The sequence below is a fragment of the Mustela nigripes genome, chromosome X, assembly GCF_022355385.1.
Source record: "Mustela nigripes isolate SB6536 chromosome X, MUSNIG.SB6536, whole genome shotgun sequence".
Classification (NCBI taxonomy): Eukaryota; Metazoa; Chordata; class Mammalia; order Carnivora; family Mustelidae; genus Mustela; species Mustela nigripes.
In genome coordinates this window covers 43367953-43395502 of record NC_081575.1, presented here as the reverse complement: position 1 = coordinate 43395502, position 27550 = coordinate 43367953, and the positions used below count along the sequence as shown (strand labels likewise).

Below are 27550 nucleotides of genomic sequence, written 5' to 3'. Positions count from 1 at the left end.
CCTTTGCTTTTTTACAACTAACATCTCATTCTTTTCAATAGCTGTATCACAATTTATTTAATCTATTCTCTAATAATGAATATTTAGATTGGTTTCAGTTTTTTCTTGTTATAAAAATGCAACACTGAAAATTAAGAGTTTTTAAAGAGGAAAACAAATCTAAAACACCTCTTTTTATATTTTATACTACTTCAGATGTTTCTGTTTTATGTACGGTTGTAAATATGATTTGCATAAAAAATTAAAATATTTTTAGCTTTTAAAAAATTGAGATAAAATTTGCCATTTTGATAATTTTAAAGTGTATAGTTTAGTGATTTTTAATATATTCACAGTGTTGTACAGCCATCACAACTATCTAATTCAGGTACCTTTCCATCACTCTAAAAAGAAATCCATACCTGTTAGCAGATACTACCAATTCCCCCCTGCCTTCATCACCTCCATCACCTGGCATCCACTAATCTACTTTCTCTATGGGTGTGCATTTTTACATATCATATAAATGTACTCATATAATATGTGTCTGGCTTCTTTTACTTGGCTTGTTTTCAAGGTTCATCCATGTTGTAGTGTGTCACAGTACTTCATTTCTGTCTTAGCTTAACCTCTATAGCAAATACTGTAGACTGGGTGGCTTAAACAACAAACATTTATTTCTCACAGCTCTAGAGGCTAAAAGTCCAAGGTCAGAATACCATAATGGTCAGATTCTGGTGAGGACCCTTTTCCTGGATTGCATATGGCTGCTTTTTGTTTTATCTTCACATGGAGAGGGGAGAGAGAGCAAGCTGTGCTCTCTTCATTCCCTTATAATTATGGTCACCAATCCCATCATGGGGGGTCTACCCTCGTGTAAATGTAATTATCACCCAAATCCCTACCCCCAGATCCTCCAAACTGAGGATTAGGGCTTCAAGATAGGGATTTGGTGGTGGTGGTGGTGTAGGGAGGGTGCACACATTCAGTTCACACTAATTCCTTTTCATTGCTTAATAGAGATGGACACATCACATTTTGTTTATCCATTCATCTGCAGGTGGTTGGTTTCCAGTTTGCAGCTATTATGAATATACTGCTGTGAACATTCAGATATAAGTTTTTATATGGATGTATCTTTTTTATTATTGAAGTATAGTTGACATACTGTGGATGTATATTTGTAATTCTCTTGTACATACACTTAGGAGTGGAATTGCTGAGTCATGTGATAACTTTATGTTTAACTTTTTGAGGAACTTCCAAAGTGTCTTCCAAAGTGGCTATACCATTTTACATTTCTACCAGCAATGTATGAAACTTCTAATTTCTCCATGTCCTTGCCAAAACTTAGTATCGTGTCTTTTTTATGATAACCATGCTACTGTATATAAAGGGGTATTTCATTTTGGTTTTAATTTGCATTTCCCTAATGAGTAATGATGTTGAGCATCTTTTCATGTATTATTTTTCATATGCTTGCTGGTGATTGGTGTTCTTTTTTGGAAAAATGTCTATTCAAATCCTTAGCCCATTTTTAATTTGTGCTGTCTTTTATTGTTGATTTGGAAGAGTTCTTTATATGTTATGGCTACTAGACCCTTATACATGATTCACAAAAGATCTTTCCTCTCCTGTGGGTTGTCTTTTTACTTGATACTGTCCTTTGACACACAAAAGGTTTTAATTTTAGTAATGTTCAGTTTATTTTTTCTTTCAGTTCTGTGCTTATGACGTCATATTTTAAAAAACCATTGCTTAATCCAAGGTCATACAGATTTTCACCTGTTTCCTTCTTACAGGTTTTTTTTTTTTTTAAAAGATTTTGTTTATTTATTTGTCAGAGAGCGAGTGAGCGAGAGCAAGCACAGGCAGACAGAGTGGAAGGCAGAGTCAGAGGGAGAAGCAGGCTCCCCGCGGAGCAAGGAGCCCGATGCGGGACTCGATCCCAGGACGCTGGGATCATGACCTGAGCCGAAGGCAGCTGCTCAACCAACTGAGCCACCCAGGCATCCCTCCTTCTTACAGTTTTATAGTTTTAGTTTTTACACCTAGTCTTTGAACCGTTTTGAGTTATTTTTTGTATATGGGAGAAGATGGGGCTACAAATTCATTCTTTTGCATGTAGATATTCAGTTGTCCCAACATGATTTGTTGAAAAGACTATATTCATTGCTTATTGAATGGTCTTGGTACCCTTGTGGAAATGAATTGGTCATAGATGAGTAGGTTTATTCCTGGAGTGTCGATTCTGTCCCATTAATATGTATGTCTCTCCTTATGCCAGTACCATACTGTTTTAATTGCTCAAGCTTTGTAGTAAAGTTTGAAATCAGGAAGCATGAGGTTCTTTGTTCTTCTTTATTAAGATTGTTTTGGCTATTGGGGATCCCTTCTGCAATTCCACATGAGTATTAGAATCAGGCTGTCCATTTCTGCAAAAAGGGCCGTTAGAATTTTGGTAGGGATTGCATCAAATCTGTTATTTTTAGTGTCCAAGCCTTGTACTTCCTTGGTTCAATTTATTCCTACATATTTTATTCCTTTGATGCTGTAGAAAACAGAATTGTTTTCTTAATTTCATTTTTGCATTGTTCATTGCTAGTGTGTAGAAATAAAACTGATTTTTGTATATTGATTTTTTTTTTATCCTACCACTTTGCTGAACTCATTTGTTAGCTTAAATTATTATTTTTCTGTGTGGATTCTTTAGAGTTTCTGTGTTTTAAATCTTGTCATCTGTGAATAGAGAGATAGGCTTTCTTCTTCCTTTCTAGTCTGGGTAGCTCTTTTTTTCCTTGCTTAGTTCCCCTGGCTAGATGACCAGTGCAGTGTTGAATAGAAGTTGCAGAAATGGGCATCCTTGTCTTTTCTGATCTTAAGAGAGAAGCATTTAGTTTTTCACCATTGAGCACAATGGTTGCTGTAGGTTTTTCATAAATGCCTTTCATCATATTAAGGAATTTCCCTTCTACTCCTAGTTTGTTCGTTATTTTTATCTGAAAGAACTATTTAGATTTTGTCACAATGCTTTTTCTGCATTTATTGAGATGATCATGATGTACTACATTGACTTTTGTATGTTGACCCACCCTATGTTCCTGGAATAAATCTGAATTGGTTATGTTCTATGTTCTTTTTAATATGTTGCTGCATTTCATTTGTTAGTATTTTGTTGAGAATTTTTGCATCTGCATTCATAAGGGATATTGGTCTGTAGCTTTCTTGTGATGTCTTTGTATTGCTTTGGCCTCATAGAATGGGTTAGGAAGTATTCCTTTCTCTTCTGGATAACGTACTGTAATACAGTTTTCTCATTTAACATATAAACTTTTTCATGACCTTCATAATAACTCTTTTAGTGACTGTATAATATTCTTGGTACTATTCCTGGCACTATACTATTCCTGGTGCCAGAAATTGTGAGACCATTCCCCTTTTACATCTGTTTCAAAATTTTTTCTACTATTGGTAACACAGCAATAAACATCTTTGTGTGGTTACCTTTTTATTCTGTGCCTCATTTTTTAAAGTGCACACTTTGTATTTAAAATCAGATTGTGCTGAGTGAAATAAGTCAAGCAGAGAGAGTCAATTATCATATGGTTTCACTTATTTGTGAAACATAAGGAATAACATGGAGGACATTGGGAGATGGAGAGGAGAAGGGAGTTGGGGGAAATTGGAGGGGGAGATGAACCATGAGAGACTGTGAACTCTGAAAAACAATCTGAGGGTTTTGGAGGGGCGGGGAGTGGGAGGTTGGGTGATCCTGGCGGTGGGTACTATGGAGGGCGCATATTGCATGGCGCACTGGGTGTGGTGCATAAACAATGAATTCTGGAACACTGAAAAGAAACTAAAAAAAATAAATAAAAATTAAAAATAAATAAAACAGACTACTACAAAGATTTTTTTTTTAGTCCAAGATTATCCACACTTGGAAGTTATAATTAGGAATCAGATAATTGACCCTGATGGTTGCAATTTTTTTAAATAAACATATATGCATTTTTATCCCCAGGGGTACAGGCCTGTGAAACACCAGGTTTACACACTTCACAGCACTCACCATAGCACATAACCCTCCCCAATGTCCATAACCCCACCTCCCTCATCCTCCCTCCCTCCCCCCAGCAACCCTCAGTTTGTTTTGTGAGATTAAGAGTCACTTAAGGGAGTTGGGGGAAATTGGAAGGGGAGATGAACCATGAGAGACAATGGACTCTGAAAAACAATCTGAGGGTTTTGAAGGGGCGGGGGGTGGGAGGTCGGGGTACCAGGTGGTGGGTATTATAGAGGGCACGGATTGCATGAAGCACTGGGTGTGGTGCAAAAATAATGAATACTGTTATGCTGAAAATAAATTTTAAAAAATTAAAAATAAAATAGTAAAAAAAAAAGAGTCACTTATGGTTTGTCTCCCTCCCAATCCCATCTTGTTTCATTTATTCACAAAGATTTTTAATAAAGATAATTGGATGGAGTTCTGATAATTTTGAGAATTATTTTTTGATTATTTTCTTTGATTTAGAGTTATCTATAATATTACAAAGTGGCAGATTTTTTAAAATTTTAATTGCTGATTTCTTTACTCATTTCATGAATAGTTAGAGTGGAAAACTATCCCCAACCACTCACTATTAATGCACTTCACTGACTAGAACATTGGAATAAAAACGAGGCCTGCCTTAGTAATGTATTTCCCCACTTCTGAAAGTGGAGTGTGGGTACTCTGTTACCATGGATATTTGCTATTTAAATATTCTGAAAGGTTTAAAATGATCTGTCTTTGTGGGACCTTGTAATGATGTGCAGTAAATTATCCAAGAAGATAGTTACAAATTATGTGTTAGGATTAATATAGATTAAAATCGTTAACTATAACTTAAAAATTCCCAGTACCTCTGTTGTGATTAAAAACTACATTTAAATCTTTTTAACAAATGTTCCGGTTACTACTAAAGTAAATATAAAGGATTCATGGATTCTCTGGGAAGAGAAATACTAACTACTTGATAAAGCAGGATTTTAACCTTACAGTGAAGTAGAATCAAAGCATTTAGCTTTTTTAATAGTCTTTGCTTGCGGTTCTTTTATTATTAAAGCTCTATTTGACTAGTGTTAGAGCTTGAGAAATTATTTTACTGTTGAGCAGGGAATTATAGAAAATTTAAAGAGTGAGTAATTCAGCTGTCACACTTGAAACCTAAAGGTGCAACTTGAAACTACACATCAGTTGTTACAGAAATTAGCTTACTCATAAAATTTTGCTGCATACTGCAGAAGATATGGCACAGGTTTGATTTAATTTTCCCTACTTGTTACAATTACTGTTTATAATATATACTAAATATTATTGTCCATGAAAAATATGGAATAAGAATTATTAAGCATTTCTAGCTTGAGATATAAAATGGAAAATTGCTTGTCTAATAAATATACAGGAGCTCATACAGTTAATTCTGGTGTACATCTGCAGCTCTGATCCCATATCTCCAGTTGACTACTTGACATTTTCACTTGGATGACCTTATTATTTAATGTACCTATTATCTGGTGCCGAATCCTTGATCAGTAATGTAACTTCCAATTACAGTGTTTCAATGGAAAAAAATAGACTCCGCTTTGTGACATGTCTTACAGTGTAGTGAAAAATGAGTGTTCATTTTGAAGGACATTTGCACTTGATTCTTTCATTATCACTACAAACTTTCATTATTCAATTGTGTTCTTCGTTCATTCCAAACTACCTGCAAGGCAAGACATCCCAGCATAGTTGAAAGCACCAGGCTTGTGTTCCACTTTGGATACTGGCACTAGTCATATAACCCTCCATAGACATCATTTTTCCTTATTCGTAGAATGGGGGTGTTGGACTAGAAGATCTATAATATTGCCTCAGGTCTCTTGCTATAAAAAATTGAGGTCTTTTAAGTGCATTACCCTGTATGAGTTGTATAACTGAAATGTGGCCAGTTTTCTTCTGGTTTCAACAAATGGTCATCTGACTATCATCCATTCAGTTATCAAACAGTCTTGTCAGGGCATCTGGCTGTCTCAGTCAGAAGAGCATGTGACTCTTGATCCCAAGGTTGTGAGTTTGAGCACCATGTTGTGTGTTGAGATAACTTAAAAATAAAATCTTATAAAAAGCCTTGTAAATCATTTTTCATTTGAAATTCTCCCTATTTATTCTCGTTTTTCTTCACATTTTTTGTTTATTTTAGTCTAAGTCTAGATCAAATAAGAACTTCCTGTCTGATTTCCAGTCTTTCCTTATTCTATTTTGTCCCTATACTGCTTTTTAACTCATCTTCCTCAAGACTAATTTCATCAAGTTATTTCTACTTAGAAAATGTTACTGGCCTACTTCTGCATATCATGTAACAGCTTGTTCATCCATTGAACTTTCAGTCCCCTAGCACTGATTTTCCATTTTAATTATATTAGTCTCCTTATCCTTAACCTACTTTTTTTAAAAAAATTGTGGTTTTACCAAGTTATTCTCCTTACTTGAATGCTTTCTCCTTTTGCACATTCTGTGATTCTGAAAGTACCTTGTGAAATTTCAGCCACTTTAGCAATATGTGACATTCTCTAATGGCTTATGCTACCTTTTATCAGGGTACAAAACAATGGCAAGAGATGGGAAAAGGAAGACATCTGTTTATTGAGTGTTGCCTTGTGCCACGCCTATCACCTCATTTAAATTTCTCAGCAATCCTTTGAGATCGGTGACATTAGCTATAACTCTGGGGCTCAAAGAAGCAAACTAACCTCCACAGGATCACATAGCTAGTGAGCAGCAGAACCGGGATTTGAACTCTGGCATCTTTTCACTTCTCCCTGAAAAAGAAATAGCCAAAGAACCACTAGTTGCCCTCTTTACCCCACCCCCACCCCCAACATACACATAAACAGAACCAAAGGCACAAATATAAGTGCTTAACATATACTCTGTTAACTAGCAGATGTTCACTAAAGATTTAGGTGGAAATTGTTCTTAAATTTTGAGAGTATACATATTTTGATAGTGCCATTACCTAATATATCAAAGGAGCTTGAAGTAGGGGAGGACTTTCATCTGATACAGACTGTTCCATTTTGTTTTAGGAACCCCAGGGAGCTCTTTAATGTAGTAGTGTTGTGATTTGAAGTCTTTGAAAAGGAAAATAGCAAAATATTTTCTTTTTTGACATTAAAGACAGAAAGATGGCCTTCATCTATGCATTCAGCAATCATGCTTTCATGACACTGACTATATATAATAGATTACATCAAGGCTAAGAGTGAATGAACAATTAAAGCAGTGTTAATGAGATTTTTAATGGAAGTCATACAAATTGTTGGTAGTCATTTATATACTTGGACTCATCAGTGACTGTTAAAATGAAAATGTGGTTTTTAACAGTAGTAGCTTAGACAGTTTCATTCTAAGCATTATGGTCACCTTGCATGGTGATCAGCCCCATTTTGTATCTTTGTTTGTTAGTCCCTTCTGTATAATTGACTCCCCATTGCCTGGTCCCCTTGTAGCTCTTCTAAGCTTTAATCCTGCAGCTTTAACTCACAGCTAGATATTTCTCTTGATGACCTGTCATTTCAAACCTGGCATTTGTTGTTTGCTTTTTTTTTTTTAAGATTTTATTTATTTATTTGACAGAGATCACAAGTAGGCAGAGAGGCAGTCAGAGAGAGGAGGAAGCAGGCTTCCCGCTGAGCAGAGAGCCTGATGTGGGGCTCGATCCCAGGACCCGGGGATCATGACCTGAGCTGAAGGCAGAGGCTTTAACCCACTGAGCCACCCAGGCGCTCCCTGTCGTTTTCTATTTTGTATAATTGTATGTTTGTGTTATAATATTATCTTCCCCAGTGGAGTATAAAGTTTTTGTATAAGGACCATGACTTAAAATCCTTTGACTCCCCTGTACCTATTAATGAGTGCTCCAGGGAGAGTAGGAGACCAGATGTGTGTGACTGCAATAATCTTCATGGCTAAAGTAGCTTTTCTCTTTTGGTAACTTCAAAAGCCTAGTAATCATCTGGAGTTCAGATGCAATTGCACAGGACAACAACAACAAAAAGGTAGTATTTTGTACCTTATAAAAATGAAAGAATTATCTTTGAAAATTATGTACTCCTTGTAGAAGAAATTATGTTTCTGATGAATGACTTAAACTTATTTATTTTTAAAAGTTTATTTAAGTATCTCTCTACACCCAGTGTGGGCTGAAACACCACCCTGAGATCAAGTGTTGCATGTTAGCCAGCCAGGTGTCCCTAAACACATTTATTGAAAATTAAACCCATTCTGACTTTTGGAGGTGATAAGATATGTTTTTTACCCTGATTGTGGTGATGGTTTTATGGTTGTATGCATATGTCCAAAGTTCTCAAATTATATATATTAGATATGTACTCTTCTTTGTATCACAACTCAAGATAGCTGTTAAAAAATGAAATCAATTCTAACGTTTTTTTAAGGGAATTTTTAAAAAAAATTAACAGAGATCACAAGTAGGCAGAGAGGCAGGCAGAGAGAGAGGAGGAAGCAGGCTCCCCACTGAGCAGAAACCGATGCAGGGCTCCATCCCAGGACCCCGGGACCCTGGGACCACGACCTGAACCAAAGGCAGAGGTCTCAAACCACTGAGCCACCCAGGCGTCCCATTCTAACTGGTTTGTATTAGGCAGTGTAAAATTTTAGCACATTTATTTGGTGTTCATCTCACTTTAAATAGATTTTCTGTGTATCAGACTTGCTTGCTTTTCTCCTTGGTCTACATGTTTTCTCAGAATTTTTCTAATTTTCCTTAAAAGTTTTTGTAATTTTTCTAATAATTCTGATCTTTAAAGAGGTTTGCTCTGTATTAACAGCATATTTTAAATTATTTTAATTGCCTTGTTGTTGATACTGAGTTAAGCACAAGGGCCATGGTTTATTTGTCTTTATATTGACAATGTCTCCAGCATAGTGTTGGGCAAAGAGCCAGGTCATGGCAGATCACTCTCATCTCCTGAGATGGAGACCAGTGTTCCTCATTCATCATGCTGTGTGAGCCCTAGCCTCACACATGAATTAAAAACCCTAAGGGTGATTGGCTCTTAAGTTAGCATTTTATTAACAAGTCTTGATTATGATTTTCAGCTTTTGGAAAATATCTCATTGAATAAATGACTGTATACAAAGACTATGTTGATATTGCTGCTTTGTCTAAAATAGGAGCGAATCAGAATTAATGTCTTCTCTTTCTGTATTTGTCATTAAAAAGTCATTTTAATCAATATGAAATATGTTATAGGATTTAAAATGTATTTTTGAAAAATTTTGTTTTTCCTACCCCTTCTTATTTTTATAAAGTTACCAGGCAGTGACATTGCCAGTGGGAGTGATGTACTTTCTGATGTCATACCCAGTATTCCGAGTTCACCTTGCCTGCTTCCTAAAAAGAAAAATAAGCACCGGAATTTAGATGAACTTCCTTGGAGTGCAATGACAAACGATGAGCAGGTAGGGATCTTGATGTTCTTAATTGAAAGCATATATGTGGAGACTCTGGAAAGCTCAATGTATTGCCTATATAAAGCTACTGGGTAAATGTGGATTGCTTTGTACAATCTGAGTGGGGGCTTTAACTGTTTTGTAGGGAACAAATATCACGTTAAGTGCTTTTGATATTTGAAACATATTATAAATGACGCACTAAAATATTAGAGGTTTTGGCACTGATCTTGTTTATTATAATTTTTCATCACATAGGTGGAATATATTGAGTATCTGAGTCGTAAAGTCAGTACAGAGATGGGTCTTCGGGAGCAACTTGATATTATAAAAATAATTGATCCTTCTGCTCAAATTTCCCCTACAGACAGTGAGTTTATTATTGAACTTAACTGTCTCACAGATGAAAAACTTAAGCAGGTATGTAAAGAAAATACAAATTTTACAGCTGTTAAGAAAATCATTATTTTATAGTATGTAGACTTGAATAATATTTTAAAATACACAAATAATTAAGGTCCAAATCACTGCTATGAAATGTAATATGGGAAAAAATGGTGGCAGTAATTGAGAGCACATGGTTGTAAGGTTCTAGGTGCATCTCACCTGGCAGTGCCTTTCTGGGATCATTTGGATCTAGAACCTTCTATTTTAGTTGTGTAGGCTTTGCAACTTAATTTTACCACTTAAGGGGTGGTTATGCTATTTATTTATTCTAATTCACCTTAAAAAAAAAGAGTGATTGACAGAATCAGAATACTGATTATTGAGGGCTATCTATACTTGAGTGAACATCTGAATTGGGGGATTTGAGTTGTCTTGTGGAGTAATTAAGGCTGGCTAGGGTAAAATGTAATTTTCCTTTTGCTATGCTGAAATATACATTTCTGGTGTCTTCTAAATAGTCTGTACTGCTCTTTTTTTTGGTACATAGTTGAATGAATACTTATGTTCTCATTTTTAAAAAGTTTTTTTGCATTTATCATCATTTATAAAACTTTTATTTCAGTATTTCTCTCAACAGATATACTATAATTTTCTACATTCCAGCTCATTTTTCAATAGTTTTGAAATTGGACCTTCCATTTGAAGACAAGTTACCATGGGCCCCTAGCTAAGATTTAGGAAACACCCTAATCTTAGATATAATCAGCAACTTACTTAAATCATATTGAGACCTTTAAAAAAATGCCAAATCTGATTTGTTTTAAGGTTAATTTCTCTGAGCGTTTTTTTTTTTTAAAGATTTATTTATTTATTTGAGAGAGAGAGAGCAAGCAGCGGGTGGGGCAGTGGGAGGAGATAGAAACCAGCAGAGGGCATGCTCCGTGCAGAGCCCAACTCAAGACTTGATATCATGACCCTGAGATCACGACCTGAGCTAAAACCAAGAGTTGGACACTTAACTGACTGCCACCCAGGTGCCCCCAAGTGTTACTTTCTTATAATCCTAAATTCTGGAAGCCTACAGCTTTCCATTTGCTGATTATATTTTATATGTTTTAAAATAAAGCTCCATAATATATATTCTAGAATTCTGAACACTGTCAATTTTTCTGGTACTTGTTTCTACATTTCGAGATTTCTCTCATCCTTTATAGTCTACTTATGTATCTCTCTAGCACTTTTTTATTTGATTTATTTATTTAACAATATTAAGTATCTATTAAATATTAGGATACAAAACAGTTTAAAAATGATCCTTGTCTTCACAGAGCCTACAACTCAAGAAAAAGCCAAACAGATCAACCTTGTTTATAGTCCAGGTTCACAAGTCTGCATTCAATAAATGTTATTTTTATTTCTTTATAATTAGTTTTTTATTGTCACTATTATTTAAGCATCTATTACAAACCAAGTTCTTTTTTTGGTACATTCATCAAAAGCAAGAAATTAACATAGATACAGTACTATTAAATAATCTACAGACTGTATTTAGGTTACACCGGTTTTTCAGCTAATGTCTTTTTTTTAAGATTTTATTTGACAGCTCACAAGCAGGCAGAGAGGCAGGCAGAGAGAGAGGAAGAAAAGCAGGCTCCTGCTGAGCAGAGAGCCCAATGCGGGGCTCGATCCCAGGACCCTGGGATCATGACCGGAACTGGAGGCAGAAGCTTTAACCCACTGAGCCACCCAGGCGCCCCTAAGCTAATGTCTTGTTTTATCCCAGGATCCAATCCAACATTTTTTTTACAGTTTTTATTGAAATCCCAGTTAGTTAACATACAGTGTAATATTAGTTTCAGGTGTATAGTTGAGTGATTCAAAACGTACATACAATACCCTGTGCTCCTCATAAGTGCCCTCCTTAATTCCCATCACCTATTTAACTCATCCCCTCACCCTCCTTCCCTCTGGTAACCATCAGTGTATTCTCTATAGTTAAGAATCTATTTCTTGGTTTTCCTCTCTCACTCTTATTCCCTATGCTCACTTATCTTGTTTCTTAAATTCCATGTATGAGTGAAATAATATGGTATTTGTCTTCCTCTGACTTATTTCACTTAGCATAATACTCTCTAGCTCCATTCCATGTCATTGCAAATGGCAAGATTTCATTCTTTTTGATGGCTGAGCAATACTCTATTATATATATATACATACTCCATCTTCTTTATCCATTCATCAGTTGATGGACATTTAGGCTCTTTCCATAATTTGGCTGCTGCCAATAATGCTGGTTTAAACATGGTGGGGGAGCATGTATCCCTTCAAATTAGTATTTTTGTATTCTTTGGGTAAATACCTGGCAGCTCAATTGCTAGATCGTGGGGTAGCCCTATTTTTAGCTTTTGGTGGCACCTCCATACTGTTTTCCAGAATGGCTGCATCAGTCTGCATTCCCACCAACAGTGCAGGAGGGTTCCCCATTCTCCACATCCTCACCAACACTGGATGTTTCTTGTGTTGTTGATTTTAGCCATTCTAACAGGTGTGAGGTGCTACCTCTTTGTAGGTTTTTTGTAAGAGTTTTTTATTCATTTGAGGGAGAGAGTGAGCAAAGGAGAGAGAGAAAAAAAAAACACAGCAAGGGGGAGGAGCAGAGGGAGAAGTAGACTCCCCACTGAGCAGGGAGCCCAGATCGGTGCTCGATCCCAAGACTCCAGGATAATGACCTGAGCCGAAGGCACACCATTAACTGACTGAGCCACCCAGACGCTGTTCAATGTAGTTTTGATTTGCATTTCCCTGATGAGTACATCTGTAGCACTTCTGATGTCTTACATTATGTACAATATTCTTTTTGCCAGTATTTTGAGGGAGAATGTTGAGGAATGACACTGACCAGTTTTTGTGTGTTCCAAGGTCAGAAACTATATCAAGGAGCATAGCCCTCGCCAACGGCCTGCAAGAGAGGCCTGGAAGAGAAGCAACTTTAGTTGTGCAAGCACCAGTGGAGTGAGCGGGGCCAGTGCCAGTGCCAGCAGCAGCAGTGCCAGCATGGTCAGTTCTGCAAGCAGCAGTGGGTCCAGTGTTGGAAACTCTGCTTCAAACTCCAGTGCCAACATGAGTCGAGCACACAGTGACAGCAACTTGTCTGCAAGTGCAGCAGAGCGGATTCGGGATTCAAAAGTAAAATGTCTAATCAATACAAAACTTTACCTTTCAATATTAACATTAGTACTCCTTCGTATAAATTTCTTGAAGAGTTAAAATTATCTTGCTCTCTGAATGCCTGTGGGTTTTGGCTTTAATTGAACAAGCAGGATAGTCTGCTACTGGGTAAGACACTTCCAGCTGAGTGCTTTGAAATACTGTTTTGACCCACAGCTGTATCACATACAGTTTTACCTGATTTTTGTGTCTGTTTTAAGTAAGATAAATTGATGGAAATAGTGAGTGAGTCTCAAGATTGCAGTATTGGCTGCAACTCACTACTGAGCGGATCTCACTATGTTGCTGATGTTGCTGTCTATTAGCTCCTAAGAATGTTCTGCAAGGCGCGTGTGTGTGTGTGTGTGTGTGTATTAAATGTTTTTTTAGTGTTTTAATCTCGCATGTTTGTTCTTAGATCTTTTAAAAATATAATAACACCTCTAATTTCTGTCTATTTACAGTTGAAGAATTCTTTGTAATACTTTTGGGCACATAAAAAAATAGGGAGGTTTAATAAGTGTTTTTAGAATGGTTTTGTGATGCTTAGGTAAGTTCAGTTCCTTGCAGTGGTGACAGTTTGGAGCCAATTTAAGGATAAAAAAGGTATCTCTATAACGCTTAACGGAACCCAGTGGGTGACTAGGAGATACACATTCCTTCCTCCCCTGGCTCTTACCAAAGTAGCAGAAACATAGCCAGCTTTGTTGGTTGCCAGGGGATTCCTCTGGATATGTGGTCATTCCTTTTTTCCATCAGTTTACCACTGACAAGGAATGGAGTACCCACTGGGTTTCTAATGGGCTTTTAAGATGGTATTTGCCTAATGTGGAAAAGACATGATTCTTTCCCAGCCATTGTAAAATTGCTAGTGCTTTTAGATGAAAAACACCTTAAAAGTGTAAGCATTAGAGATATTGGCAATGTTCTCTACATTGGTATTCAGTATTGTTTATTATGTGTTCACTCTGCAGTTACACCAATGTACCTTAATTTTGAAAAAAAAAAAAAAAGAAGCTTTGAAATGACTGATTATCCATAACTAGGCAAAATGATCAGGTTTCAGTTCTTCCTAAGATTCATGGGTCAAATAGTATAAAAATAGAATCTTGAAGAATCTTTTTCCAGTCTAAGCCAATGGCTCACTTACTGGAACCAGGATCATCCTGCAGAGGAATTTGGACAGCTCCAGAGATTCTGAAAATACAGAATTTGATCCATAAACTATTCTGGGGTGGATATGCCAGAACTGAATCTTACTGATTTAGAAATTTTTATTTTGACAGAAGCGATCCAAGCAGCGGAAGTTACAGCAGAAGGCTTTACGCAAGAGGCAGCTGAAAGAGCAGAGGCAGGCTCGGAAGGAGAGGCTCAGTGGGCTCTTCCTTAATGAAGAAGTGCTGTCCTTGAAAGTGACTGAGGAAGACCACGAAGCAGATGTAGATGTTTTGATGTAATAAGGGTGAATTTATCAACGGTCTTTCTAAGTATTTAAGTATTCTACCCTTTTATTTGTTTACATGCATCTTGACCAAACTTTTGGTTAGGGCTGTGCTGATGTATTATTAATAATTTAGGCCAGTGGTTCTCAGCAGGTGGTCCCCGGAGCAGCAGCTTCAGCATCACCTGAGAAGTTGTTAGAAATGCATACTACCAGGCCCCATTTCAGATGCAGTGAATCAGAAACCATGGGGAAGGGGCGCCCAGCATTTTGTTTTAACAAGCACCAGGTTATTCTGCTGCACCTAGCTCTCATTTAAAGAACCACTAATTTAGTAAATGTCTTGACTATTTAGACTTTAGGGTGGTTTAAGTGGGCTTTTTCAAGAACTAGTACTTTTACAGTTTAGGAAATTTCAAGGTACTGCTGGCAAGTAGTTTATTATGTCAGTATAGGCACATACCTAGTGATCATAATTCAGTTTCTTTTTTAATGTTACAGTTCCTTTGTTTGCTTTTTCTAAAGGGCCATAGTATAATTCTCAATTCCTAGTGAAAATCTTTTTTTGAGGTTATGGGGATCGGGTGTGGATTGCTGTTTACAATAGTGCCTTCATTAGGTTTAGTTGTGTTTTCATTTGTTATTAACTTAAAGGTTTAATAACAGGCCCTAATGTCTTTTCTGTTAGGTTTGTTTGTTTTTCACTTTATGTAAATTTAGAATCCTATTGTAAGTGATGACTACTGAGGAAATAATGTTACTAGTAGTTGAACTTTAGACTTGATGCTATATTGGTTAATATTCAAATGGAGAAAGCAAATAAACAAAACCTATTCTGCTTTTCTGCTGCTTTTTGAAATTTTAGGCTGTGAAGCTGTCTCAAAGGCAGAAGCTATGTCTTTTCTTTTTGTAGGTCATTTTTTCCCCAGCACAGCTCTAATTTTTAAATATTTGGTATAACAGCTTCTGGCATGTGAACAGGTTAATGTTCAAAGTTAACTAAAGAAAATCCTTACAGTTCTCCTGAACTTCTCTATAAATCATTTAGAAATACACAGAGCAGTGAGATATAGAAAAGAAACTGTAGCTTGTTGGTTATTAATAGAAGTCTAATTTTAGATGTGAAATCATGGAGTTTCTTTAAATGTTTTCATGGAGAGTTTGTTATCATGAATATTAGAAGTAGTGTGATTCCTTTTCTTCTGCCACATGTTAAGTGTCTTTAAACATTCACATGGGTTAAAGAAGATGGAAACTGATACTACTGACAATCAAGCTCCTTTCTGACTTCCATGATTTTCTTTTTATTGTGGATAACTTGGGGAGGTAATCATGAGTCTGTAGCAGGAGTTGTAATCAATATTTTTTTAAACTCTAGAGTCAAAGGTTGATAGGATTTTTACTTTTTTTAACTTTATCACATCAAGTGACTCATTAAGAAAGAGGTGAATTTAAATTCTTAATTCTCAGTTGATATAAAGACTTAAGCTTTGCTTATAATCATGTGTTTTGAAAACTTGATTTTACTTTAGTTCTTGAAGGTTAAAGAATTGAAACTGAGGATGAAAACTGAATGAATTGCAGCTTTGCTGAGGTCTGTGGTATGGTAGATTTTGAAGAGTACTAAACTCGTGCTTTAAAATTTTACTAAAATGAAATTATGTGTATATGGAGTACTCCCTCTGAATTTCGACTTACCCCTTCTTTGATGCTCCTGACCAGCCTTAGAGGGCCCAAAGGGAGCTTGAGGTCAGACCCCAGAATACTTTGAGGAGGGTGGAAAAGGGTCAACCTTGTGTTTTTCCCTTTCAAGTATAGGAGGAGTAAAAGAGAAGAGCAAATACAGCTGAATTTTCTGTCTGCTCTTAGCAAAAGCAAAATCTCAGAGAATGACTTGTCTGTTCTCTTTACCTACTCTTCCAGGAAAACGGGCCACTTTTGGAGACCATAGAGCAGCATTTATCTGTTAAATACTTGGAAACAATTGGAAGTAACCAGTAAAAGAAAATCCTAACAGGGTCATGATATAATAAGACCAATTTTTCCACTCCCAGCAATCACATAGTCTTATTACCTTAGATTTAACTTGTCACTATTAAACAAGTTTACCAAAGCACCACAAAGCCAATTTTAAAAGTTTACAAAGATTAGAGTGTTTATAGTAAAGTATGCCATGAAATTTTATGTAAATCTGGATACACTGTCTTTACAGTACTATAAATTAGAGATTGCCCATAAAGTTGGTTTAGAGGAAATTGAAAGTAATTCCTCTGATTAAAAGAAAAAAAAATAAAAACAACTTGGGTTTGCTTATGATGTGGAAGAGGAAGATTACAAAGTCTTTTGCCATCTCTTTCCCTATTAAAAAAATAGCAGTAAAAGACAAAGTTCTCTTGTTTTTGTTAATGTGCTATTGCTGTGTTTTTTCTGTTTTAATATTTCATGTAGATAATTCAAGTTGGAATTCTTTCTTTCTTGGAATAAGTAGTAATTTATTCAGTCTGGTATATCTCTGAGTTTAAGACCAATCCAACTCAGTATTTTTTTCTTTTAAAATATAAATCTAAACTAATCAATTAATAAAAATGTGAGCCTTATTTGCTCTAGTGTCAGTTGTCATCTGTAGAGAATTGACACTGGAGCAAATAAGTTTCCCCACCCCTTTAAACATAGCCTTTATTAACTTAGGGCATGATAAAGTTCCCTCAAATTTTTCAAACAACATTTTATTAGTTTTTTTAGATTTTGTTTATTTGCTTAACAGAGAAAGACACAGGGAGAGAGGGAACACAAGCAGGGGAAGTGGGAGAGGAAGAAGCAGGCTTTCTGCCAAGCAGGGATCCTAATGCGAGGCTCAATCCCAGGACCCTGGGATGATGACCTGAGCCAAAGGCAGCCGCTTAACTACTGAGCCACCCAGGTGTCCCTATTAGAGATCTTATATGTAAATTTAATTATATCTCAGTAAAACTAGAAAAAAGGAGCTTTTAGAAGTCAGTGCCTATCACAAGTATGAACTTTGAGTTAAACAAAATGACATGTCTTTTTCTACAGTTTTGCAACTGAATTAAAGTAAGGCAGTGTAGTATAATATTTAGTAGGCTATAAAGGGCTAAATCATTCTGCCCTAACAAGAATGTAGAAAAGAATAACACTTTTTTTTTTTCACGAGAGAGATTTGTTTCATTTTTTCTTAGGCTGGGGCAGTTGTGTCCATTTCCTTAGCCCTTTGGGTTAACTGTAGATAAATAGTGCTGAATTAATCCCAGAAACTGACTTGTAATTTAATGACTTTATGAATTGGATGGACATCTCCTTATCTCCTTTTAATTAGCTCTTAAAAGTCCTAATTCCCTCTTAAAGGAGAAATTCCTAGAAACTACTGTATAAAGGTATCCAGATTCTGATGAGCTTTAAAAATTGTGAAATTTATCAGATAGCTTCATATTTAAGCCAAAAATGTTAGTACATGACAAGTATAGAAGTCTTAGTTCCAGATTCTTTAGCCTCTTGTGCCTTAAAGGTGAACTCTGTACTTTTTCTCAATATCAGGCTTTTCAAACTCGAAAATGATCTTAATATTATAATTTGTTTTATAAAATACCCATGCTGTTGGATATCAGTAAGCAAAAACAGTAAATTGAACCAATCAGTAGTAATAGTGTTTAACAAAACAATGATCTTTCTGATCTTAAGTTTCATTACATAACTTTATTTTTGGCCCAGCTAGGTCATTGAAGAATACTGAAAGTTATCTAAAGCAGAGCTTAAGGTATTTTCTCATTTTTTTCCCCCTAAAAATGGTCATAAGCCAGAATACTTTTTTAAAGCTAGGTAATTATTAGTATCTGGAAAGATAATTTTCAAGACAAAAGTACTTCAAGAACAGAGATTATATAGCAGCTTGATTTTCTTGTTATAACTTAGGGGATTCTTTGCATTCTTTTGTGTAATAGCTGGATCACTCCCCTTCCCTTTAACAAATTACCTTTTAGCTCTTTTATCTTCAAGAAATGTTTGCCTTGATTTGGGAGGGAATTATTTCAAGTCAGTTTATAGTTTGATACAGTTGATAGGAAAATTCCCAGTTGTATTCAAATATGGTATTGATATTGAGCACACTGACATTCAACATGTCTAAACTTAAAGGTAAATCTAATCCTTAAAAGGACTATTAGAAAATAAGTATTTGTATACACATGTATTGTGGTAACTTTGGATTCATTTTAAGTCTGACAAAGTAAGATATATTCTATCTTTACAATGAAATTATGCTAAGTGGGTAAGAAACATCTGAGAGACATTTAGACCTAGGCATCGCTGTCAGCATAGTATCTTGGAACATAGCTCCTTAGAATTCTAGCTTAATTCTCTTTTCTTTGGAAAATAGTTTACTTATTCCAAAGGCTTAGAAGGAACTCTGAAAATTACTCTAATTTACTATCTATTAATAGAGTGCAAAAGTTGCATGCTATAGCTACAGATCTGAGTTGATTCACTAAAATCTTATTTTCATATTTTTTTCTAATACTAAAATTATTTTAAGCCCCTTCAGAATTTTATTTTAAATTGAAATTACTCGTGTTTTAACATAGACCACATGATGGTAAGTTAATTTTTAATTTGACATTCATACTGAACTCAGAAAAACTGGTTTAGTCTTCTCTGATTTCAGTATATAGTATTTTTTCTTTATTGTCAAGTTTGTTACATCTGTGTGGTCAGTGGAGCCTGTGGAAATCTGTGTTCTTTTTTTGTGGTGAGGGCTAGGGGTAGAAAAGAGGAGAGTTGCTCTAATTATACATATGCATTTTGACTATATAAAGGTAGTTGTAGAATTAATATGTATAAATGACAAGTTAACACTTACTCTGACTTGTTCTAAGGAACAGTGGCCTGATGCCATGGCTTGTTTTCTGGAGCTGCTTGCTCTTCAATAGTAGCTGACCAGTTGGATTTAAGTTTGGACTTTGAAGTTAGGTTGTCTAGCTGAGGCTTTTAGGAATGGGTCAGACTATGTCTGTTCCTGTAGTGGATCAATTTAATTTCCTCTTTGAGTACTCTAATTTAGGTATAGTTATTATCCATTCTAAATCTTTGTGTTGGGAGTTTAAAAGGACTAGGAATACTGTCAAAAGCTATTAAAGATACACACAAGTAGATGTAAAACATTTCATTTCATGGCTGGTTAAAAATTTCACTTCTTTTTGTTTCAGAGGTTAGTTATGTAGCATCAGTATCATAACCAAAGCAAGTAGGAAGTTGACTGGTTTGGAGAATCTTCAAGTAGTCTTAAATACTGTAATGTATCAGATTGCTAACCAGGATTTTTTTCCTGTGTTTCTGCTAAATGTATTACTATATTAATGCACTTTTGTATATATAACTGTCTTCTGTACATTCTGTACTTACTATAGTGTATATAAAAGCTGTTTTTCCTGAAAGCTGTAAGGGAAAGACAATAGCTGTAACACAAGTCATTTCTATTTTGAGTTCCTTCTTGTACTTGAAAGTAGTAGTTCTGTAGTTAAATCTAAATGTGTATGTATGGTTGTAATTAAAACTGGCAATGTGGCAGAGCTGTCTTTTGAAGCTGAATATCAGACTGGACAGTGTTGTTTTGGGTATTAAAATCTCTTGTAATATTTTAATTGTTTCTTTTGATGTATGGTGAGTTTTTACAAACCACACTGCTGCTTACTACTTTATACTTAAGAATTCACTCCTTTACACGTTCTATCCCAGAACATTTATCAACAGAGAAGAATTAGGTATCCTCTCTTTTGCTCACAGTTTGGAAAAGGCTTCATAAACTTTTGTTTTGTTGAAAGCCACCATTTCCCAAATGTCATTGGCAAATCATTTTTTCTGTAGAGATCAGATTTCTAGAGAGATTAGCATTCATAGCAAGTGAAAATTAGGTGTAACTTTTGTTTACAAAAAATCATACCTATTTTCCTTATATATTAATTTAGAGTCTTTTTAGGTTATAATTATATAAAAGAAATGTCTGTGAGCAGTTTTATAGTTTCAGAAGCAACTCAACTTTCAACAACTTTATCTCTTGCCACTAGAGGGAGGTCTGTGGTTGCTCTCCTTCTGAAAATGTCTGCTGCTTTTGTTTTTAATTTCAGAGGTTGAAATGAACCTCATTTTCAAAATTCCTTTTGTGATATTAAATACTTTCATTGATTAGTGGAAGGTAAGTTAATTGAGCTTGTTTAATAAAGCAAATCTTATTCATGCTTTTCTGTAATCTTCAATTTTTAATAAATGTGAGTTAGCTATTAAGTGAAACGTGTGTGTTTTTCTACTCTTTGGTACTTTAGAGCTGTACTGTCCCCTGTGGTAGCGCTAGTCGCATGTGGCTATTTAAATGAATTGAATAAAATTTAAAATTTAGTTCCTTGGTCCCGTTAACAATACTTCAAGTGCCCAGTAGCCACATATGGCAAGAGGCTTCTATATTGGAAACCTCAGGATACAGAAAACCTCCACCATCACAGGAAATTCTACTGGACAGTATGATCCAGAGATTTAATGGTTTATGTAGAGTCCACCATCATCATCTTACCAGTGAACAGTAATCAGTGATTCAAAACTTCTGCCCACAGTTAACTGTTGTAGGTGATTGGTGGGAGGGGGTAAGCAAGGTGAGTTTCATTTTTTAACTTAATTAAAGCCACTACCAAAGTTGGGACTTTGGTGGTTTAATGCAGAAATTTCTCAAATACTGATTATTTCACTTGACTATGAATAAGGTTTCTTAAACACTCCATTTTTCAGAACTTAGAGTGTTTCTTTATTCTTGTGATGTGACAGCCTTAATAGGGTCACTGTTACTTGGGACTGACAACCCCCTGCCTTCTCCCAGTCAATTTGAATCTCATGGTTAAGTGGTATATTTATATTACATTATCTCTTTCTTAGTAATAGGTTGATAGATACTAGATTTAGGAACAATAATATTTCCCTTTGTGATGGGTAAATAATATTTTTAACATTCCAGTTTATTCATTTGATTGCCAGAATCTCATTATATGCTTTTTTGTTTTAAAAATAGCAGATAACTGAATTTATATATTTTCAGATTTGTCTTTTTTTTTAATCTATTTTTTTTGTCAGGTAACACAGTAAAATGGATCCCCACATACCCATATCTACTTCCACTCTTCTCTTGTGGCCAGACTTCTTTCGTTTAACCTCCACCCCCAGACACCTTACCTGAACTACCAGTGATACTCAGGCTAACCCCAGGTAATATTTCAGTTTTAAATGTTTCAGTATCAGATTTTTAAAAGGACACTCCTATTTTTATATATAAATATGACCATATACTGTCACAAATAAAAATAACTCCTTAATATCAAATATTGGGTTTACTTGCTTGAAATAAAAACCATAACCATTAGTCTTTTTAATTTCAAAATCATTCTGCATTATACTAAGGTATAAGAAGTTTTATTATTGCTTGAGTAAGTCCCAATAGTATGTCTTAAGTACATTTTTATTGAATGTGAGATATCTATTGCTTTTAGATTAAAACAAAACCCAGCTGTTTTCCTTACTATTTTGTTAAGCCATGAAATAATTTGGGTAGCAGGAAGGGAGGGAAATAACTGTTAAAGATGAGTTCAACTATTATTTTGTCTCACCTACTTTTGGGTTCAAGAATGCTCTTTGTGGGGTACCTGGATGGCTCAGTCATTAAGCGTTTGCCTTCTGCTCAGGTCATGATCCCAGGGTCCTGGGATCAAGCCCCACATTGGGCTCCCTGCTCGAAGGGAGGCCTGCTTCTCCCTTTCCCACTTGCCCTGCTTGTGTCCCCTCTCTTGCTGTGTCTCTCCCTGTCAAATAAATAAATAAAATCTTTTTAAAAAGTATACTCTTTGTTAGCCAAAATTGGCATACATGGTAAGGATCTGAATACCTACTCTTTTTTTTTTAATTTATTTTCAGTGTAACAGAATTCATTGTTTATGCACCACACCCACTGCTCCATGGAACACGTGCCTTCCATAATACCCACCACCTGGCTCCCCCAGTCTCCCAACTCCCACCCCTTCAAAACCCTCAGATTGTTTTTCAGAGTCTCTCATGGTTTACCTCCCCTTCCAATTTCCCCCAACTCCCTTCTCTCCATCTCCCCATGTCCTCCGTGTTATTTGTTATGCTCCACAAATAAGTGAAACCATATGATAATTGACTCTCTCTGCTTGACTTATTTCACTCAGCATAATCTCTTCTAGTCCCATCCATGTTGCTACAAAAGTTGGGTATTCATCCTTTCAGATGGAGGCATAATTCTCCATAGTGTATATGGACCACATCTTCCTTATCCTGAATACCTACTCTTAATTTTTATTTTTTTAATAATTTAATTTAAAAATTTTTATTTTTAAAAATTTAATAGATTTTATTTTTATTTAAATTCAGTTAACCAACATATAGTACATTATTAGTTTCAGATGTAGAGAACAGAAATTCATCAATTGCAATATAACACCCAGTGTTCATCACATCACATGCCCTCCTTAATGACATCACCCTGTTACTCCATACCCCTCACCCGCCTCCCCTCCTGCAACCCTCCGTTTCTTTCCCATAGTTAAGAGTCGTGGTTTGTCTCCCTGTCTGATTTCTCCCTGAATGGTTTTCATTCCCTTACCCCCCCATGATCCTCTCCACTGATCCCTGTATTCTGCATATGAGTTAAGCATATAATTGCCTTTCTCTGATTGACTTATCTCTGCTCAGTGTAATACCCTGCAGTAACATCCATGTCTATGTAAACGGTAAGTATTCATTCTTTCTGATGGCTGAGTAATAATTCCATTACACACACACACACATCACATTAATTTTATTTTTTAAAAATTTTATTTATTGAAGAGGGAAAGAGAGGGCATGAGAAGGGGGAGGGTCAGAGGGAGAAGCAGACTCTCTGCTAGGATCATGACCTGAGCCGAAGGCAGATACTTAACCAACTGAGCCACCCAAGCACCCATGCCACAACTTTATCTATTCATCTGTCGATAGACATCTTGGCTCTTTGATAGTTTGGCTATCGTGGACATTTTTGCTACAAACATTGGGGTGCCTGTGCCCCTTTGTATCACACTACATTTGTATCTGGGGTAAATACCTAGTAGTGCAATTGCTGGGTTGCAGGGTAGCTCTATTTTAAACTTCTTGAGGATCCTCCATGCTGTTTTACAGAGTAGCTGCACTAGCTTGCCTTCCCACCAATAGTAATAAGAGGGGTCCCTTTTTTCCACATCCCTGCCAGTATTTGTTATTTCCCGACTTGTTAATTTTAGCCATTCTGACTGCTGTGATGTGATATCTTACTGTGGTTTTGATTTGTATTTTCATGATGAAAAGCGGTATTAAGCATTTTTAATGGATCTGTTGGCTATTTGTATGTCTTCTTTGGAGAAATGTCTATTCATGTCTCCTGCCCATTTCTTGACTGGATTATTTGTTTTTTGGGTGTTGAGTTTGATAAGTTCTTTATAGATCTTGGATACTAGCCCTTTATGTGATATGTCATTTGCAAATATCTTCTCACATTCCACAGGTTGCCTTTTAGTTTTGTTGACTATTTCCCGTTTGCTCTGCAGAAGGTTTTTATCTTGATGAAATCCTAATAATCCATTTTTGTTTTCGTTTCCCTTGCCTTTAGAGACACGTTTAGCAAGAAGTTGCTGCAGCCAAGGTTAAAGAGGTTGCTGCCTGTGTTCTTTAGGATTTTGATGGATTCCTATCTCACATTTTGGTATTTCCTCTATTTTGAATTTATTTTTGTGTGTGGTGTAAACAAATGGTCCAGTTTCATTCTTCTATATGTAGCTGTCCAATTTTCCCAACACAATTTGTTGAAGAGACTCTTTTTTCCATTGCATCTTCTTTCCTGCTATGTGGAATATCAGTTGACCATAGAGTTGAGGATCCATATCTGGGTTCTCTATTCTGTCCCATTGGTCTGTTTTTGTGCCAGTACCATATTGACTTGATGGTGACAGCTTTGTAATACAGCTTGAAGTCTGGAATTGTGATGTCCCAGCTTTGGTTTGGTTTTTCAACATTCCTTTGGCTATTCGGGGTCTTTTCTGGTTCCATAACAAAGTTTAGGATTATTTGTTCCAGCTCCATGAAAAATGTCGATGGTATTTTGATAGAAATTGCATTGAATGTGTAGATTGCTCTGGGTAGCATAGACATTTTAACAATATTTATTCTTCCAATCCATGAGCATGCAATGTTTTTCCATTTCTTTTTTTTTTAAAGATTTTATTTATTTATTTGACAGGCAGAGACCCCAAGTAGGCAGAGAGAGAGAGAGAGAGAGAGAGAGAGAGGAGGAGGAGGAAGCAGTCTTCCCTGCAGAGCAGAGAGCCCGATGCGGGGCTCGATCCCAGGACTCTGGGATCATGACCTGAGCTGAAGTCAGAGGCTTTAACCCACTGAGCCACTCAGGCACCCCTGGTTTTCCATTTCTTTGTGTCTTCCTCAATTTCTTTTGTAAGTGTTCTGTAGTTTTTAGAGTACAGATCCTTTACCTCTTTGTTTAGGTTTATTCCTAGGTATCTTCTTGGTTTTTTTTTTTTTTTTTTTTTTTGGAGCAGTTGTAAAAGGGATCAATTCCTTAATTTCTCTTTCTTCTTTCTCATTGTTAGTGTACAGAAATGCAACTGATTTCTGTGCATTGATTTTATAACCTGCCACGTGGCTGAATTCTTATATGAGTTCTAGCAATTTTAGGGTGGAGTCTTTTGGGTTTTTCATATAGAGTATCATGTCATCTGTGAAGAGTGAGAGTTTGACTTCTTTGCCAATTTGAATGCCTTTTATTTATTTTTGTTGTCTGATTGCTGAGGCTAGGCCTTCTATTACTATGTTGAACAACAATGGTGAGAGTGGACATTCTGTTGTATTTCTGACCTTAGGGGGAAAATTCTCAGTTTTTACCCAGTGAGAATGATATTTGCTGTGGGATTTTCATATGTGGCTTTTATGATATTGAGGTATGTTCCCTCTATCCCTACAGTGCAGAGAGTTTAAATCAAGAAAGGATGCTGTACTTGGTCAATGCTTTCTCTTCCTCAGTTGAGAGGATCGTATGGTTCTTGTTCTTTCTTTTGTTAATGTGATGTATCACATTGATTTGTGGATGTTGAACCATCTATGCAGCCCAGGAATAAATCCCTCCTGGTCGTGGTGAATAACCTTTCAATGTACCATTGGGTCATATTGGCTAGTATCTTGGTGAGAATTTTGGCATTCATGTTCATCAGGAGTATTGGTCTATAGTTCTCCTTTTTGGTGGGGTCTTTGGTTTTGGGATCAAGGTAATAGTGGCCTCATAGAACGAGTTTGGAAGTTTTCCTTCCCTTTCTATTTTTTGAAACAGCTTCAGAAGAATAGGTATTATCTCTTCTTTAAATGTTTGGTAGAAGGCTCCTGGGAAGCCATCCAGCCCTGGACTCTTGTTTGTTGGGAGATAGATTTTTCACTGCTGCTTCAATGTCCTTGCTGGTTATTGGTCTGTTCAGATTTTCTATTTCTCCCTATTTAAGTTTTGGTAGGTTCTAGGAATGCATCCATTTCTTCCAGGTTGCTTAATTTGTTGACATATAGTTGCTCATAATATGTTCATAAAATTGTATTTCTTTGGTGTCAGTCATAATCTCTTTCATTCATGATTTTATTAATTTGGGTCCTTTCTCTTTTTGATAAGCCTGTCTAGGGGTTTATCGATCTTATTCTTCCAAAGAACCGGCTTCTAGTTTCATTGATCTGTTCTATTGTTCTTTTGGTTTCCATTTCATTGATTTCTGTCCTAATCTTTATTATTTTTCATCTGTTTGGTTTAGGCTCTATTTGCTCTGCTTTCTCCAGCTCCTTTAGGTGTAAGGTTAGCTTGTATATTTGAGACTTCTAGTTTCTTGAGAAAAGCTTGTATTTCTATGTTCTTCCCTTTTAGGACCACCTCTGCTGCATCCCAAGTGTTTTGAACAGTTGTGTTTTCATTTTCATTTGTTTCCATTAATTTGTTTTTTATTCTTTAATTTCATGGTTGACCCATTCATTCTTTAGTAGGATGCTCTTTAGCTTCCAAGTATTTGAATTCCTTTCAAATTTCCTCTTGTGATTGAGTTCCAGTTGCGAAGCATTGTGGTCTGAAAAGTCTTTTGGTACTGGTTGAGACCTGATTTGTGACCCAGTAAGTGATCTGTTCTGAATATGTTCCATGTGCACTCAAGAAGTATGTGTAATCTGTTGTTTTTGATGGCATACTCTGTATATATCTGTGAAGTCTGTCTGGTCCAGTGTGTCATTGAAAGCCCTTGTTTCCTTGTTGATCCTCTGCTTAGACGATCTGTCCATTGATGTGAGTGGGGTATTAAAGTCCCCTACTATTATTGTATTATTATCAATGTGTCTCTTTAAGTTTGTTGTTTTGTTAATTTGTTATTGTTATTTATGCTTCCAAGTTAGGAGCATAAATATTTACAATTGTTAGATCTTCTTGTTGGATAAACCCTTTAAGTATGATATAATGTTCCTCTTCATCTCTTACTAGAGTCCTTGGTTTAAAATCTAATTTGTCTGATAGGAGGATTGCTACCCCAGCTTTCTTTTGATGTCCATTAGCATGATACATGGTTCTCCACCCCTCACTTTAAAGCTGGAGGTGTCTTTGGGTCTAAAATGAGTCTCTTGTATAAGCATATGAATGGGTCTTACTTTTTTATCTAGTCTGATTTATCCAGTCTGATATTCTGTGTCTTTTAATTGGAGCATTTAGCCCATTTACATCCAGAGAAACTATTGAAAGATATGAATTTAGTGCCATTGTATTACCTGTAATGTCCCTGTTTCTGTATATTGTCTCTACTCCTTTCTGGTCTATGTTACTTTTGGGCTCTCTCTTAGCTTACAGGGTCCCCTTTAATATTTTTTGCAGGACTGGTTTAGTGATCACGAATTGCTCAAGTTTCTGTTTGTCCTTGAATCTCTTTATCTCT

At 36.0% G+C, this 27550-nt stretch overlaps 1 protein-coding gene across 2 annotated transcripts in view; it reads left to right on the top strand.

Annotated features, from left to right (window-relative positions):
• Positions 1–20810, top strand: part of FAM199X (family with sequence similarity 199, X-linked) — a 31392-nt gene extending 10582 nt beyond the window's left edge. The window contains exons 3-6 of one of the 2 annotated variants that reach the window (XM_059386342.1): positions 9344–9493; positions 9743–9904; positions 12791–12928; positions 14365–20810. In XM_059386342.1, coding sequence (XP_059242325.1) covers positions 9344–9493; positions 9743–9904; positions 12791–12928; positions 14365–14535 — 621 coding nt within the window. In that variant the 3' untranslated portion in view covers positions 14536–20810. Of the gene's footprint in view, positions 1–9343; positions 9494–9742; positions 9905–12790; positions 13058–14364 lie in introns of both variants that reach the window. The other variant, XM_059386341.1, reaches the window with a different exon arrangement.
• The last annotated feature ends 6740 nt before the right edge of the window (positions 20811–27550 follow it).